At 38.9% G+C, this 19244-nt stretch overlaps 1 protein-coding gene across 5 annotated transcripts in view; it reads right to left on the bottom strand.

The window, feature by feature from the left end:
- The window catches only part of EYS (eyes shut homolog), a 567790-nt gene that overhangs the window by 216370 nt on the left and 332176 nt on the right, over positions 1 to 19244 (bottom strand). For all 5 annotated transcript variants that reach the window (XM_081905892.1, XM_081905891.1, XM_081905893.1 and 2 more), the window contains 2 exons: positions 3429 to 3619; positions 550 to 641 (listed from right to left, as the gene is read on the bottom strand). In XM_081905892.1, coding sequence (XP_081762018.1) covers positions 550 to 641; positions 3429 to 3619 — 283 coding nt within the window. The remainder of the gene's footprint in view (positions 1 to 549; positions 642 to 3428; positions 3620 to 19244) is intronic.

The following is a 19244-nucleotide window of genomic DNA, read 5'->3' as shown; positions in this document are numbered from 1 at the left end:
AATAAATAAGATGACACCATGTGCTTAATTGTGGGGAAGGGGCATCAAGCTGCCAGCAGGACTTCAACACTGTAGTCTGGTGCAAGCATAATGCTAGTGCATCAGGAGCCAGCAACATTCACTTGTTCCCCACAGCTGGTTTGGATGGAGGTTCCCCACAGCTGGTTTGGATGGAGATCCTAGTTAGGGCTGCTAAACTCTTGCAAATCAACTGCCCATTTATTTGGAACAGCCAGTGGCCTCTGAAGGTTATAAAAAGCCTACAAGCTGGATATTGTTTCTTTGAAAATAACTGTTTCTTGCTGTGATCCTTCTGGGATGGGAACAAGTCACAAATCTTAATTAATTACATCGTTCCCATGATAATTGGTATTGCACTTCGCTGAAGTCGAGGTCAAGTTTCAATTGACTTCATTAATGTTAGGTCTGCATCTCAGGGTGTGAACCAGGATAACCTTGCAGACTGAACTGATCAATTGGCCCATTATCCTCTATGACAAACTCAGACACTGTGAATGGCAAAACAAATAAATAAGTGAATAGACTTACCTAATGCGTACTCTGTATTTCTGTCCATCATCCACTCTCACATTAGTACTGATGTTTCTAATTTCTCCTACGCTGTCGCATACAAATTGGTACTGAATAAAGGAAGCGGGGAGGGGAGATAATTTATTGTAATTGCAAAGCATCAGTAATTTTTAAAAGCTGAAACACAAATGAGTGAAATCAGGACACAAGAGGAAATGCTTCCCTTCCCCATGGTAGATATGCATGCAGGGGTTTCTTTTGTTCATCTAAAACCACACAGTACATTCAGTGGCAGATGCTTGTATGCACACTGAAGTTCACATTTTTAACGGACAGAGCAGGACAATTCCTGTGCATATGCAACTCGGGGCCAAGCCAGCTAGCACCAAAAAACTTTGATCAAAACATAAATCTTGCTATTAGATGTCTAAGCCAGTAACTGAATAGGAAATCCATGTTCCTTTGCTGCAAATAAGATTAGGAATGAGTAAATCAACTTCATTTTCTGATGATCCTTTCGTAGACTATTACCTTCAGCATTAACAGCGCTGAAAGTCAGCGTCCTTGCTAATCCACACTTTACATACCTGTGTGGTGTTTAGCTAATTTGTATATACTGGAAAAACAAAAAAAAATTCCTTCCAGTAGCACCTTAAAGACCAACTAAGTTAGTTCTTGGTATGAGCTTTCGTGTGCATGCACACTTCTTCAGATACACTGAAACAGAAGTTTCCAGACCCTTCTATATAGTGAGAAGGTGGGGAGGGGTATTACTCAGAAGGGTGGTGGGAATGGGTTTCTATACAAGATCTATACATTCTATACAAGATCTCAAAGTAGCTGTTTTACTACAAAGGAATTTCAGAAATAGACTGGAAAGAGAAGCTGCTGAATTGCAACTTATCACTAAACTTAAAACCATGGAGAGACCTGGTCTGAACAAAGACCTTGGATTCTTATCTCATTATTCATGACAAAGCCATTTTTCACCTTCTCACCCCTTGCTTTTTCCTGTAAGACCTATTGCAGTCGTTAAGAGTCATCAACAGGCTCATCACAGCTATCTGCCAATCACCCATTCCCACCACCCTTCTGAGTAATACCCCTCCCCACCTTCTCACTATATAGAAGGGTCTGGAAACTTCTGTTTCAGTGTATCTGAAGAAGTGTGCATGCACACGAAAGCTCATACCAAGAACTAACTTAGTTGGTCTTTAAGGTGGTACTGGAAGGAATTTTTTTTGTTTTGACTATGGCAGACCAACACGGCTACCTATCTGTAATTGTATATACTGGGTGAGAGCAAACATAGCACAAGTGGGCATCTGCCTTCTCCTTTTCCTCCCCCCTTCAGCTCCCATTGCATGCCCTCGAAATCTGCTCCAGTTGGTTGGGAAAGGAGAAAGCAGAAGCCCCATTGTGCAATTGGGAAAGCATCATTGGGCAATGTGTGGTGTGTAGAATCATGTCTTTAATTGCACTCTGTGGTATCCATTAATGTGAATTAATGAAAAGCAGGAGCTGATCTATTTGTCTGTGTGCCAATAAGTAAATCACAAGTGCTCTGAAATAGGATCTGGGGACTGAGGGCTCTTCCTTCACACAATGCTTGTGGAAGCCATGATTCTTCTCATACAGACACAAATAACACTGGGAGCTTCCCGTAGGTTTTATGTGTTTTTCAGTACTGCACACTCCTTTTTTAACATCTGTGCAGTGACACGAGGCAGACATTTTTCTAGGGGTTTATTTTCCTATAGAAATAACTTCATGGGTTACAATGAATGGATGACAACTTCGATATCAGGTGAGCTTAGCAGTGTCGAAGTATTTTGCTTACTTTGCTGTGGCATCCGAAGGTTTTCTGATACAAAATTTTCCTCAATTCAAAATTTTCTGGAACAGCCACATCTCTGCAACTACATGGGCTTATTTCTTTATTAATCTTTTCATTATAAATGTAAAGACAATGAGCAGTTCTTATACATATGAACTATCAGAAGACATAATTTTTAGTCTCAATCCAGAAAAACTGAAAATTCTACCCATTTACTGTGCAACAAAAATATACTGCAAATAAATACTGCTATAGCTACTGCTGCACAGCAAGATAATTTTAAAGCAAGTCCCTTTAGTGGATTATGTGCAGGAAGAAATAAATGTGTATATGATATGACAAAAGTGTACATTTCTGTGTTCTGCCAGATTCAAAAAAACCCTTTATTACAAGATCAATTAGGCCAAACTGGTGCCATCCAGGTGTAATCTAACATGTCCTAGAGAGACCAGATTGGGTAATGCCAGACAGTCATAGGCAAGTCCACACTAGAAATGGAAACCAGTTTGTCCATCTTGGTTCCCCTATAAGGGAGTCCAGGAAATGATAGTTCAATTAAGGCACTCAAGATGGGCTTTTTTTTTGGGGGGGGTGTCATTAGAACCAGGTGGATGTACTTTTTATTAAACCTTTGAATAACTGGGATATTGAGGACTTTAACATATTTATGATGTACCTAATAGGTTAACTCAGTATATTACTAGTATTTTGTTTTCATCTGAGAGTCCATGAACTACCGATCATGAAGCAGGGCCACATTCTTCTGCCACATTCTATTCCTGTACATTTTTCATGTGAACTGTTGTTATCAATGCCCACACAGCTTCCCTCCCCTATCATGCATTAATATTATCCCCAGGTGTCATAATTACCACTTGTAACAGGATTCGGAAAGGGGGCAATTTAAACAGTGACATCATTACCACCACCACCACCATCATTTTAAAAGAACTGCTTCTAAACACTTAATAACATCCATGGGTACCCAAATGTATTAGCTGTTGGTGATGTGGTGTGGGGAAGCTCAAACTGTACTTTAAACAATAATTTGAAACATTACCTGTAAGGTCCCATGTTTGACAGAAAGTTGAATAACGAAATGTCCCACTGTTCTTGGGTTCTGTTCAATATAAATAATGGTTCCTTCGAAGCTGAAGGTCTGGAATTCTAAACTGATGTTGTTTTGTGGTTGCAAACGAAAACCCTCAAATTCCATGTAAGAATTCCCTTGGTATTGGATATAGCTAGAATCTATTGGGGAGGGGGGGAAATTAAGAATGCACATTAGTTGATTACCTACCACTGAGGCAAAGAAATAGAATCTAGGACTCTGAAGGTTTTGTTGGCAGAGTTCCTGTGCATTCAGTGCTGAAAAACAGGCAGAAATCAGCAAGTGGATTGTTTTACAAGCAGAGAGATTCAATGATGTGGAAGAATTGTACCTTCTGATTACTGCCTATTATGCAGCAGTGATGACAGCACTCTTTGTAACATCCTTGGACTACCTGCCCTGAGCTGCCTGTTCCTGGTGTTTGCACACAATAGGTGAACGCAATAGGGTTCCTTTGGTACTGAATTCTCTATTAATCGCATGCAAGAAAACTGAGCAACTGCAGATATTGACCAATGTGAGCATCTGTAGTATTAAATGTTTCCTTTTTCTTTTTGTAAAATGTCAAATTGATAACACCAGTGAAACCACTGACTTGGCCACATAGATAGGCACATCTTCAGACCTGACACCATTGAGTTAAACAACTGAGTATCAGTTGGTCAATGGGCCAGTCATGATCGTTTTAACAGTTTATTCAAGCAGAGAAATATTCTCATTTCACAAGAAGAACTACATAGAATTAGAATTATTTAGATCTTTTCACAAAGAATGTTCAAGGGATGTTGAAAGATAACAAAATAGAAAGAACATTTCTTGTTCTGAAAATATGTACCAATGCATTTCCTCATACATTTCATTCCTATGATCTTTGAAAATCCCACTATGTATGGGGTATACATATGCATAAATAATTTTTTCCCTGAATTTAACTGAATCCTTTTCAATATGACTGCCTTTTGAGGGCATGTCTTACTTTCAGGCTTCAAAGGAGTTCACAGATTTCAGCACCTTTGGTTCTGCCATGAGCACTGATGGCAATTTTTATAGCAGCAATGCCAAGAGCAAGGCAACACAGAGGCAAATTCCTTTTCGTTCCAAATTCAATAACAAAGCATTATGGTTTAAATGCCACTCCCTGTTCTCCAACCAGAGAACTTTATAAGGCCCCATGTAAGGGAAAACGAGGACAAACTTAGCAAAAATACCTAAGGACAGATAGGGAAACTATTTATGCTTTCAGAGCTAGCCAAAATGTGATGGGGAAAATACTAATGTAGAAATTGTGGACAACAACTTTCCTTCACTTTCTGCAACTCGTCTACAACTGCAATCCCTAGCAGGGGTGCTAACTCGAACAAATGGGGAGGAGCAGGTATGCCCATAGCTGATATTTACATGCAAAGGCAGGTTTATTACAAGAATATGTAAAACCAAAACAGGTTTTGAGCTACATACAACACTTTGTCACCCACACTACAAAATGCACCTACTGAAGGTCTATTTTATTCTTCCTATAGATCTGAGAAGATAATGAATGATACTTTAGTTCTTTTGAACAATTGCTCTATATTGTGTTCTGTATTTGTGATTCTCATGCTTTGAGATTCACACACTATCTTTTGTTGGAGCAGTACCCCAGTGAAGAGCTATAGCTCAAAACATGGGGTGCCAGACATTCTTGCAATAAATTTCTCTGCACTCAATTACTGCCACTGTTTTGCATGCCACTCTATTTCAGCATGGCCCCCTTGGCACATTTCATGTTAAAAAAGGCACTATTTATTTCACAAATGAAACAATTGCCCCCTTATTTCACAATGAAAGTATTTCTGGTATTTAACAAACCAACCAAATGTAAGTGACACATCCTTGTGCTTTCAGAACTCACATCATTGAAGCCATCACCCAATGTATACATTGGAATCAAATGGCAGTCTCAGCTCTCCTCAAGCATCAAAGCAAGAAGAAAAGAGCTCCAGTAAGTTCAAAGGCTTCTGTGCCATAATAGTTGTTCAGAAGAGGGAATTTCGGTAGGTTTTCTCAGCCCTGTAGGACTATGCAATTACAAGCTTCACCTGCTGCAATTTCTCCTTCTGCACAGCGTCTAAGGTTGACAAACCCTGCCCTCTAGTAGCACCTAATCGCTCTCTAAATTGTCCTCAACAAGCCCTTGAGTTTATTGTTCTACATATCAAAACCCTTAGCATTTCCTCTAACCTTTTACGTAGCACTCTCAGTTGGTAGCTTGGAGCAAGGAAAACAAATATCTGGAACAAAGCAATTGGAACACTGGAAAACAGCTAAATGGTGCATGGATAAGTCCATTTGCCCAGGACAATATTGCCTTATGTCAGAAATAGAGGTGTGCACAGACTTCAATATATTGTTTGGACCCTGATTTGGTATATTGGGAAGCAGTTTGACTTGGTTTGAGGTGCTTCATAGGCTGCCCAATTCAGCTAAGGGTTCATGCAAGGCCGCTTCATTTCTCCACTACTGGGAATTAATGAAAATTAGCTAGAGTCTTCTTTCTTTTGATGAAATGTGCAGACATGGATGTTCTTTTTAAAAACGAAATGTCCATAACTTCTTAAAATTTGGGGGTGGAATTGGAGGAAGATTTCATGCAATGTTGCCTCTCCTGAGGGCATCAATCTCCCCAAATTTCAGAAGGATAGCTACGTGGTTTTTCTATGCGATCAACTGCTACAGTTTTCGAGTATGTAAAAAGTAAGAAAGAAGTAATCCCCTTTAGTGTTTGTGGACAATTGTTTTGAAAACTTAAACCCTTGGAAAGATTTTACATGAGGTGAATATTTTGTGTGACTTTTCCAACATGAAATTTCATTGCTTTTATTGTTGGTATTATACTATACAAGTTTTTGCACATACTTTATTTAAGTAATACTTACAACAGGCCTATAAGGTAGTTCGTTTTTATGATTGCAAATGGCTGCAGAAGCTGGATTTGCCTAAAACCACCTTCTGAGTTTATGACTGATATGAGATGTGGTGGCTTTCTGGCTCACGCTTCATGACTATTTGAACAACGAATTTTTTATTTTGACATTTTAATTTCCCTGCACCCCATATCACAGGAGGACACGAAAGGTGCTTGATAAAAGCATATATGGATTGTAGTCACCCAAGTAGCACTGAGCAGAATTTCACAGTACATTAAATGTTCAAAAATCTGGCTGCTTCTACTTGAGTAGATTACAAATGGAAACAGAAGAGAAAATAGCACTTTGCTTAAAACCAGAGAACACAAAAACTACAAATATAGGAGTAGCCCTATAAGCCTGCCCTCCTCTTTTTAGCAGGAGAGTTTTTATCTTAGCTGGTTCACACATGTTTTGTTTTTATTATTCAGTGGAGTTTTTTTTTTTTAAAAAAACTATTATTAACTCTTACTCCCAGTTGTCATTAAGAAACTGGATAGAAACTGAATAAAAAGCTGACTTAACAAAATAAAGCCTGTTGGGCATTTTGGAACTCCTACATGCAGAAATTCAAACTAAACACCCTACCCATTTTCAACACACTTACAGAAAATCTGATACTAAACACTGTGGAAGCCATGGAAACAGCCAGCTCCCAGGCTGATCTAAAAACAACCTGGATTGGCTGCCACTGAAAGGTCTAATAAAATCACTGGAGGAGGGCACCGGAGGGGATCTGGAGGGGGGAGAGAAGAACCAGGGAGGGGAGGGGGGAGAGGAGGGAGTGACGGAAGAGGAAATTTAAAAAGAATAACAACTTCTCCTCTTCCTCTGTATAAATTAAACCAAAATGGCGTTGAAAGTGTACAGCTGGAATGTTAAGGGGATGAATGATAAAGGAAAGAGGAATAAAATTGAACATATTTTGAAGAAAGAAAGCCTAGACATTATCTGTCTCCAGGAGACTCATATAGCGAGGAAACACAAAAGAGTTCTGATTAACCATAGACTGGGAAATGAATTTGTATCCTCAGACCAGAGCAAAAAAAGGGGGGTAGTTATCTATATTAACAAACAAATCGAAGCGAAACAACTATTCAAAGACGAAGAAGGAAGGATAGTAGCAGCTCAAATCAACTGGCAGGGAGAAAAGATAATAATAGTGGGAATATATGCCCCCAACGATAACAAATCAGAGTTTTATGGGAGGCTCGAAGAAAAGTTGCTGGACTACGTAGATCAGAAAATTATATTACTAGGAGATATGAATGGCGTGGTGTCGTTAGAGCGAGATAGGCAAAGGAATACTAAGAGCAAAGAGGGGAAGTTACCTAGAACTTTTTTTTCCCTGGTACAAAACTGTAATTTAGTAGATATTTGGAGATACAAATACCCCCTGGAAAAACAATACACTTTCTTCTCAGAACCTAATGAGTCGCTATCGAGACTCGATCAGATTTGGATTTCGAAAGCATTAGTCTTAAGAACGACAAAGGTAGAGATACAGGTCAGAACAATTTCAGACCATAACCCAGTAAAAATGGAACTGAAAGGGCAAGAAAGCAGATTAAACAGATGGAAGCTCAAGGACTATCTGTTGGATGACCAAGAGATAGTAGAAAAGGCCCAAAATAGACTAAAAGAATATTTCGAAGAAAACGTAGGCAAAGGCACAAAAATAAAGGTGGTCTGGGATGCTGGTAAGGCGGTAATGCGCGGCTTCTTTATTCAACAGAGTGCAATTAAGAATAAAAAAAGGGAAAAGGGGAAAAAAGAAATCGCAAAGCAATTAGAGGAGAACGAACAGAAATTAAGTCAAAATCCAAAAAACAAGAAAATAAAAGAAAACATTAAAGTATTACAATCCCAATACGCAATGTTGATAAACAGAGAGGTAGAATGGAAAGTCAAAAGATTGAGACAGAGGAATTTTGAATATGCCAATAAATCTGGGAAGCTTCTAGCGTGGCAACTGAAAAAAAGAAAGGAACAGAACACAATAAATAGGATAGTGGTGGAAGGAGAAGAGATAAACAAGCCAAAAGAAATAAGGAGAGCCTTCACGGACTTCTATGGAGGACTCTTTAAAAATACAGGAAGGAATATGACGAGAAAAATAGAGAGATACCTAAAATCCAAAAATATCAATAAAATCACCACAGCAGCAAAAGAGGAGTTGAACGCCCCAATTAAGACAGTAGAAATTAAAGCAATAATAGCAGATTTAAAAAATGGGAAAGCCCCAGGCCCAGATGGGTTCACTGGCAAATATTATAAAGAGTTGGAATCGGTCCTGTTGAACCCATTACAAGAAGTGATGAATAATATCCTTAAGGAAAGAGAAATACCAGAGACTTGGAAAGAGGCACTGATTACACTAATCCCCAAACAAGACTCTGACCCAGAACAAATCAAAAATTACAGACCGATTTCTTTGTTAAATATAGATTACAAGATCTTTTCAGGAGTCCTGGCAAGGAGACTAAAAACTATTCTGGTAGAAAGTATTCACAAAGATCAATCCGGCTTTTTGCCAGGAAGACAAATGAAAGACAATATAAGGAGTGTTATCAATATAATAGAATACCTAACAGACAGATGTGACAAAGAAGGTTTACTGTTATTTGTCGACACCGAGAAAGCGTTTGACAATGTAAACTGGGAATTCTTGTTGAAACAATTAGAATACATGGAAGTGGGCACCGAATTTTACAATGGGATAAAAGCAATTTATACCGAACAAAGAGCAAGACTGATAATAAACAATGTGGAGTCGACGGAACTGATAGTAAGCAAAGGTACAAGACAGGGGTGCCCGCTGTCCCCACTATTATTTGTAATGATATTAGAGGTATTATTAAACTCTATTAGAGACAACAAAGAAATCAAAGGAATCAGAGTTGGCCAACACGAATACAAGACTAAGGCTTTTGCGGACGACTTGGTCGTAACAATAGAAGACCCACTCGATTCAATAAAAGAAGTTCTGACGGAGTTCGATCAATATGGGGAAGTAGCAGGCTTCAAATTGAATAAAAAGAAAACAAAAATAATAACTAAAAACATGCTAGCAGATAAAATTGAGGAACTACAAAGAGAAACAGAAATAGAAGTGACTAAGAAAGTGAAATATTTGGGCATATGGGTAACGTCAAAGAACATAGACTTATTTAAAAACAACTACGAAACAGCATGGAAAGGAGTTAAAAAGGATATAGAAACGTGGGGTAGACTCAAACTGTCATTCTGGGGGAGAATAGCCACGATTAAAATGTCGGTACTTCCAAGACTGCTATTTTACTTCCAGACCATCCCGGTGATTAAAGGCATAAAGATATTCAAAACCTGGCACAGGGAGATTTCCAAATTTATCTGGCAGGGGAGGAAACCGAGAATAAAATTTAAACTATTAACGGATTCTAAAGAAAGGGGAGGCTTTGCCCTGCCAGATTTGAAAATATACTTTGAGGCATCATGCCTGTGCTGGGTTAAAGCTTGGATAAAATTAGAAGAGGTAGAAGTGTTAGACTTGGAAGGCCATGACAATCGATTCGGGTGGCACGCTTATCTGTGGCATGGGAAGAAGAAAGTACATAAAGATTTTGGGAATCACATTTTTAGGGGCCCTCTGATGGAAGTGTGGGAAAGGTATAAAGATGTCTTAGAACCTAAAACACCACAATGGCTGTCACCACTAGAAGTCATGTCGGTTAAAAAGAGCGATAAGAGAACCAAATGGGAAACCTATGAACAACTATTAACGAAGGAGGAAGGGAAGTGGAAATTGAGGCCGTATGACCAGGTTAAGTCCCATGTGTTTGATTGGCTGCATTACCATCAGATACACGGAATGTTCAGGAAAGATGTAAAAGAGAAAGGATATGCGGATAAGAATTCTAAATTCCAAACCGAGATTTTGGAGAACAATACAAAAATTTTGTCCAAAATGTACAAAATATTACTGGAATGGAATCTAGTGGACGAGGAAGTTAAGGCAGTAATGACACATTGGGCCAGAGATCTGGGTCGTAATATTTATTTTGAAGAGTGGGAGAAACTCTGGAACCAACATATCAAATTTACGGCCTGTGTACTATTAAAGGAGAACTTAATGAAAATGTTTTATCGCTGGTATTTAACCCCTGTAAAATTAGCTAAAATGTACGGATCCGATAACAAATGCTGGAAGTGCAGAGAAAAGGAGGGGACTTTCTACCACATGTGGTGGGAATGCCAAAAGGTTAAAGGGTTTTGGGAAAGCATTTACAATGAAATGAAGAAAATGCTAAAATATACTTTTGGTAAAAGACCGGAGGCGTTCCTGCTGGGTCTGGTAGGTAGAGAGATTAAGAAGAAAGATCACAAGCTGTTTCAATATGCAACAACGGCAGCGAGGGTCCTAATAGCGAAAAACTGGAAATCAGAGGCTATACCGACACGGGAGGAATGGCGATCAAAACTTCTAGATTATGTGGAATTGGACAGGTTGACAGGAAAAATTAGATACATCAAAGATCAGAGGTTTATCAAAGATTGGGAAAGTTTTACAAGATATCTGGAAAGTCTAACAGAGGATCAGATAACTCTGGTGGGTTTTAAAGATGCTCTGTAAAAGATAAAGGGTAATGTTCAAAGGAAATGCATAAATGAGATAGTTTAATGGCATTACAAACAAAGGAATGCAGAAATAATGTTTATTATGAACAAGGACGATTTGTGGTAAGACTGAAGGAAGTCACCATTTCAAAGATAATGTAAAGAAATGTAATAATTTGCTCTTTACTTTGATTTTGTAAACAATAAAGATTATGCATGAAAATAAATAAATAAATAAAATCACTGGAGTAAAAAACAAAAACAAAAAAAACTTAACCATGAATTTATCTAATCATCTTTTAAAGACCATTAACTGGTGGTCATCAACATAGCTGGTAGCAGTGACTGCCACTGTCTGAAGAAGGCACAGCTTTTGGAGGGGAAACTTAGCCATGCAGGGCTCCTTGCATTTGGTGCCATACTTAGTTGCCATGCCTAAATGTCCTAGAGGTCAGGAGGCTATAGTCAAAGCAACATCACAGGTAGGCATGATTGGTAATGTGCGGAGACCCCCCCCCCAACAAGAGATGCACCATAGGCCTCCGGAGTTTCCTGATCCCCTTCTTCCTTGCTACTACTGCCTTTTCTCCTGCCCTACTCAAGCAAGGAGAAGGAGCAGCATCTGCCCACCATACCCTCTCACACTGGGAGATGGTGTGGAGTGGGGCCAAAGGCAAAGAAGGGCTGAATTTGGTGTTAGCAGCAGCAGCAAAGAGCCCACCAGAGACACCAGGCTCATGGGCCCTCTCCACCTGTGAAAAAGGGCCATAGATCCATGACAGACCACCAGCCTTGCCTGCAGAAGGTCTCAAGTTAAATCCTTGGCATCTCCAGGTAGGAATGAGAAAAATCCCTACCCGAAAACCCTGGAGAGCTGCTGCCAGTGAGTTCAGACTCAGCTAAATGAACCAAGGGAAGGGGTGTTGCTGTGTTCCTAACCTGCAGATAGCACTATATACGATGCTGGCATACTATGTTGGCATTCATGAGATCCACACTAAAAGTTAAACTCTCAAGCTCACTAGACTCCATCACAATGGTACTGTTTTTGTTCTTTCCTGGACTACAAAAATGAGGGAAGGGGGGAGAGATTTTGATGTTCGCAGCAGGCTAGAAATATGTGGCTGGTAATATGTGTCTTCTGCTTGGTGGGCCCACAGTGTATGTCAGATTATACTGTACTAAATTTTAGAGGGAAAAGGAGTATGATGCAAAATAGAATGGCTTCACAAAAGACTTTGTGTGCACGCTTTAAATTCGAATGACTGACATTCAATCAAATATTCCCTTTTACTAAGACCTTTAAGAAGTGAAAATAAAATGTAAACTACCAATGATTGGTTGCTGTTGTTGCTTAAATAACAACCTCAACCTGTCTTGAGTTATATTGTACAACTCTCTATCGCACTTCTTCAGTGGAAGCCTGTGGATCTAAGCCTCAGCAGTAAAACCATGGTTGTGCACAAACAAATTTTGGTTCTACATAGAACCAGAGGCAAAGCACAGATCAGTTTCCGTTTACAGAAAAGCAAGATTTTAGTGGTTCTGAAGAAGGTAAAATGCCACAAAATATTACAATGCTTCAGGCAAACAAAACAAAACAAAAAATCCTCAGTGACATCTCCAACTTATTTATGTTGGGCAGCATGAAGACTATCCTTATGGACACGTTTAGGGAGAGGCTTGTGCTGCAAGTGTTACCATGCTCCATTTGTTAAGTGTCTTTGGCTACCCTCTTCCCCTTTCAAATCTGTAGACGTTTCATCCATGTTTTCAGTGATGGAAGAGAAAGGCCACCATGTTAATGAGATGACTTGAGCAATCACACAACACAAACAAGGGCAGGAAATAGTCTACATGTGCCAAGTCAGCAATCAGTCTTTAGTAAACAATTCATAATTTTTGCAGTCTCTTTGCAGATCATATGCAAATAGGGAGTGGGGCCTATGTGTACTAAACAAGTGCTTTTCTCTCGATCATTTTAACTAGCTTCTGAACCAGTTTGATTGAGTAGTAGTTGCAAACATGCTTATGAATATTATTATTTCAGAGCAGAAGAGGTCCTGGGAAAGGACAGGTTCATAATGGTACAACAGGTTCATCAAAGCTTTTCATCTGCACTTTAAACTGTTCATCAAAGTCCAGGGAAGTAAATAGCTCCCAGGATAAAGAAGTACTATAGGATGCCACAGAAATATTTGTTGCATTTGATATTATTAAGCAAAATATCTGAATAAAAAAATAAATATACAGAAATAAGACCAAAATAGGTCTACAGTGATATATAACACCCACCCTCTTATCAGATCACAGAATTCTACTTTTAAATGTTTTAACACCTCTTTTCCTGAAGTGCATTATCAAGACTTTTTCAATTAGACCATAAAAGCATTTCTGATCACATTTACATATCATCTCTTTCTTTGTAATCCTAGTGTTACCAATGAATAGAATACCTGTAGCTGTGACCACATGCCATTATTGCTTTTTTTATGGATACATGACTGAAAGCAGCAAAGGACTGCATTTGAATAAAATGTTGCTCTAGTCAGCATAATTATTACCACTAGGGAAACGGACCCCCCCCCCAAAAAAACCCCAATACCTTCTCCAGAGGGTTGGGAGACCCTACAGAACAGCTCACAGGGAAGGGAGAGGGGAGATTCTTCTGTCAGGAAAGCATAAATGCTTACAATGAAGGAATAATATCCTTCGTGCTATGTTGAATACAACCCATATTTTCCTCAAACTTTCATAGTATTCCAGAGTGGCTTTAGGGCTCTCAGATGGTAAAGGAGATCTTATTCAGTTAATTGCATGCTGTGCAGTGCGGACCTCAGCACACTTACTATAGAGTAAGTAGGCTCTATTGAACTCAATAGGAGTTACTCCTGCACAGTGAATCCATTAGCACTATATAACCCTATGCAAGTTTACGCAGAAGTGAGTCCTCCTGGATGTGATTTCAGGTGAGTAAGCATAGGATAGCAGCCTACACTGAAAAATATTTGCATTTGAGTGAAACAATTCTCCCATGTGTGAAATACCTATTCTCATATGGTGCTTTTTCTAAGTATTATGCATTAAAAGAATTAGCACTAAAAAATAAGACTGGAGGCACTTTTTGATTGATCAGACTGTCACACTGATTATTCTAACTGGTTGACTAGATCTGAAAGTCTCTTATCTGGGAGTAAGTCCCATTTAAGTCAGTTGGGCTGCATCTGAGTAGACATGCACAGGATTGCACACTAAATGCTGCAGCATCAATATCCCACCCCCCACCTTTTAAGCTAGTTGTAGCTGTAAAGGGAGCCACATAAAGATGAATGCAGCACTTGAGCAAAGAACCAGCTATTCCATCTCCAGATTGCAAAAATACAGATCTCTGTCTCTCTTTCTTTCTCACACACATACAAATAAATTTAAAGAGACACAAAATGCCAAAAAAGTGCAAAGAAATCCACCTTCTTTTTAACATTCTCAGATGGGCATTGAAAATACATATTTCACAGCTGCTCAAACAACCATTGGTGCAAAGTATGGTTTTTGTGGCTCCACTTTTCAGAAGTCCACACAAATCAATTTGGAAGATGCCCCCTTTCCCCCTTTATTTACAGCTTATACTTGAATTCTTAGGTTGCTTTCCACATAGCTTCTTGCTTTAGAACAGAATGTACTTATAGCCATGCTGGCTCAGCTAGCTGGAATAAAAGTACTGGAATGATCCTTAGTTGCTCTGTTTCCAGACACAGTGCTATTTGGATATAATACTCCTCACCTTTGGTTCCACGCAAGAACCCAGAATTACAAGGAACCTATGTTTTATTCTGTCAGAGAAGTCTGTGCTGCATGACGTGCTGAGAGCTATGGCTGTGTTTATCCTCACAAAGTTGAAATGTCCTCTAATGTGGCATGCTATGCCAACAATAAAGTGTGGTTAACACCCAGAACTACTTTCAGTGGAGCCCATAAGGGGCTCTTGGGCAAAGAAAAGCAACAGTTATGAATAAACCCTCTTTAGAACTCACTTTGTCATAACTGAGAGCAGCCCAAAGACTTTGGGAGATGGCAGAGTGCTAAGGCACTGAGGATGTTGTTATTACCTTGTGCCATTTCTTAAGAAAGAAAGAAAGAAAGAAAGAAAGAAAGAAAGAAAGAAAGAAAGAAAGAAAGAAAGAAAGAAAGAAAGAAAGAAAGAAAGAAAAGGTGCTCACTTTTAACATTTGAAAAAAGGTGCTGGTACTGCATACCCTTGAGTACCCCCAGAAAAAAAGCACTGCCTTGTGCAACACAGTTCCTTTCTTCCCATGCAAATATCTGCCATGGAAAAAACATGTCTTATTCGCCTTGCAAGAACCTCTGCATTTTAAAAACTCATGTGGAGCTCTATCCCTTTTCTCTTCGAGAAGAACAATAAGAGTCATGATTACACTCAATAGGCTTCAGTGCCATATATATGCTGATGAAGGCTCCGTTTACAACTTGCTGTTAGTAAGAAGGAGGAAAAAAACCAAACAAAGGAATGCTGAAACAATTTGATTTGGTCTTTTTAAAAAATAAAATAAATGCAAAGACAGCTTAGGCCATTTCTGACATGCGACCTGCCTGAGGGGCCCAGTGTCCGACTGAGCAGGACTCTGATTCAGTTGATGCAGCAGTTGCCCCACTTGAGAATGAGCCCTCAGCACACATATAGCACTTCTTCATTGTGCCAGCCTGCAGATGTGGTTCTTGTTTTATTTATTTATATTTTAAAAATATTTCTATACCACAATTTCATTTTTAAAAAAATCAATGTGGTTCACAACCATTAAAATGCAATAAGACTAAAGCAAAAAAATTAAATAAAAATAAAAAATCATTACCAGCTGACTATTACAGAAAAGCTTTATTCTTAATTGTCTGCTTAAGCATGGCAGGAAACACTTGAAAGTCAATACCTGCTGAATCTCTATTGGAGGAACATCCCCCCCATAACCCCGAAGGCTTGGTTTTATGTTGATGTCACATGAGCCTGATCAGTTCATGGAACAACCAGCCATGCTCCTACAGATGATCTCAGTGACTGAGCTGGGATATAAGGGTTCAGGCCATCCCTAAGTTATCCTGGACCTAAGTTGTCTTGTAAATAAATGCAAGGACCTTGAATCTGGCTCAGTAGTAGATGGTCAACCAGTGCAACTGTTTTAACAGTGGTGTCCCATGCTGGCAGTTATGTGGCCCTATTAGAAGTTTTGCTGACACACCCTTCACCAGCTGGAGCTTCCAGACCAAGCCCAAGGGCAGCCTTGGGGTTACCAACACATGGACTACTGTGGTCTACCATCACTGCTGGAGTCTGAGGCTGATTCCCTTCCAGCTTCTCCTTCCAGCTCCACAACCATGCAGCAAAATGTCACTGTGAAATAGGCTGCACAGGCTGTTTAAATGAAGGGGGCTGCACTGGAAGGGGGGTTGGTAAACTGCTTTCGTTAACTGGTTTTATTTTTTAACATTCAGTTTGGATGTTGGTGGAGATGTAGATTTAAAATGCTGTATTTCTGTTGGATTTAATAGGATTAAATTAGACTTAAGTGAAATGGTTTGGCTTAATTGTGTTGTGGTACTGGCTGATAGTGATGTAGATTAATTTATGTTGAAATAGCTGATAAACAGAGCCCCTCGACTACTAACTCTTATTTTTGGATTTCAAAAAGAAAAAGAGTCTGCATGAAACACTCAGAGAAAGTAAGCCACGGAAACTCTTTATCTCTGTTGTGTTCAAATGAAGATTACTGGAGGGGAAATAAAATCAAAATCCTAGTCCCTTCTTAAATATTGCATAGCAAGGATAACCAGAATGCTTTCGTGAGATATAAAAATGGACAAAGCAGCATGCAAAAAGAACCAAAACCTGAAATGATGCTTTACGTTTTTCTTTTTCTTTTATAGCAACATAATATTTCTTTCACATCATGCTTTACCAAAATAGAAACAGATTGTCTCTAGGCTCACAAACGCAGAAGAAAATTCTGTCATCCATTACTGCTACATTCCTATAATATTTCTGAAAAATAATATTTTCACTATTATTGATTGAATGTGTTGTTTGCTTTTGCGCCCGAAAAATAATAATATATAGTCACACAAAGAAAAAGATACAATAAAGCAGCAAATGAAATACATTTTTTAAAAAACAATAGATAAACGAACAACTCAGCAAATACCAACTGTAATAATAATTTAAAAATCAAACTGATATTGGAAAAGCTTGAAGAAAGAGGTAGATTTTCACTGGTTGGTGAAAGAAGACAAATGTTTCCCCTTAGCTGTTGATTCTGTGGAGTGGTTGCTATCAAAGAAAAAGTCCTGCTCCTTAGCCCTTAAGGATTTATTTTTTAAATGCATATTGCTGCACAATGAAGAGCTGAATTTAAGACTGGGAAAATGAGAAACTGAGGGTACTGAAACTGGCAGATCCTACCACCTATCAAGTGAATCATTGATGAGAAGATCCTTCCATACTTTGCTGGGTGAAAGAAAAATAAATATATCAATAGATAAGAAATATTTAAGGCAGAGGAAGGTTTGGGGCTCTGCTGTTACATATGGTAATTGCAATATTTGCATAAGTGGATGCAAAACACCTTGAAATTATTTGGACAATATAGAAATTAAAGTGTCTAAGACAATTCTCTATCAACTTATTGTCTAATAACTCCCATTCTAAGTATAGCTTCTGGCTTAATTCTTTGGCACAAGCATTTGAAAATAATCCATGATTAAGGAGGATACAATCCTGGGGGTACAAACATTTCCCAAAAGTAATCAAGACAATTTCAAATATATGTACACATATATTGCTGTATTGCCTACAATGAACTTCCCAGCAGTAATGAAGCTTTGCAACTACCGATTATAACTGGTGTTGGCAGCATTGATTTTTCTTTGTTGTTGTCTTTGACTGGTAAAAGGATTGCACATCCCTTCTTCCATGCGGCAGAGGGACATGTGAATATTGGTAAGTTAAGTTTAATACAACCAAAGATCTGTCTCCTGTAACATCGCCACAGGTTTTTTTTTTTCCAAGCTTGCTATATTAGGTTCTGTTTGTACAATTGGGACTGTAAACACTACAAAATGTGGTGAGTTCATCACTATCTACAAAGCCATCTACGTTTCGTTTCCTAGCAAAGTCATTTTGCAGTAGAACTTCATTTGTTTTTATCACTGCAGTGGATAGACTTCTGTAATCACCTGCAGTTAGTGTGTCTTCTGCTGGAGGGTGGGCCAATGGTGCCAACTACTGATGGCATGTGTAAATTGAACTAGGCCAAAAAGTCAGAGTTCAGCACCACTCTTTAAGTGGGAAAAGCCAATGGGTTAGGTCAGAAATAGCATACAGTGGTAGAACTTTCAAAATAAGACAGCTTTCTTGTACTCCCGACTGCTTGGGAGCAAAACCCTAATACACTGGTGGGGACCCTTTTTCAGTCCCAGTTCTATCAGGAGTAACTTCTAGGTCCCAATGCATAAGTAGGCAGTGCAGTGGATGTGTGGACTAGGGAGAGCCATCTGAGAGTCAAATAGGGGAGTCCTGAGGACAGTATATGGCCCCTGACCCTGAGATTCACCATCCCTGCTTTAATGAGACTTGGTTCCTCTGAAACTGCATTACAGAGACAGAACAACTTCATCTTTTGTTAGAGAGGCAAGGAAATCTCAACTCAGTTCACCTCTCGCTAGTTAAGAGTTATCTAACTGCTTTACCAGATTATCTGGTCTGGTAATGGAGCCTTAGTGAAAGTGTCTATTCCACAGTGCTGAAATATGTTTTCATTCCCATACATTTAGTTCTTGAAATCAGGCAGGAACATTAAGCAAAATAATAGAAATGATAGCATCACCACTACTGCTACTGCTGCTACTACTATTATTATAGCAACGTGTTTTTATGCAATTTTTTCAGTCATCTCTTGACAGGCAGCAAAAGCAGTCCAATAATCAATATAGATATGTAAGACTAATAAATAAAATCTTTCCCATGCTGACCTAATGCTATTTATCTTTCCCCAATGTTTCTTAGTGGCACAGGCTTGTGCACACACAAAACTAGGAACATTCTTGCCAGGATTAACCCCTTTGCCTATATTATTGTTGTTGTCCTGTTCACAAGTTCTCTAATATATACACAAACCCAACCTTGCTGTAACATTTTCTTCCCTATTAATTTTGATGCAAG

Source organism: Podarcis melisellensis (assembly GCF_964234715.1).
Source record: "Podarcis melisellensis genome assembly, chromosome: 3".
In the NCBI taxonomy this organism is placed as follows: Eukaryota; Metazoa; Chordata; class Lepidosauria; order Squamata; family Lacertidae; genus Podarcis; species Podarcis melisellensis.
Note: the sequence above shows the minus strand (reverse complement) of the source record. Positions and strands in the feature narration are given on the sequence as shown.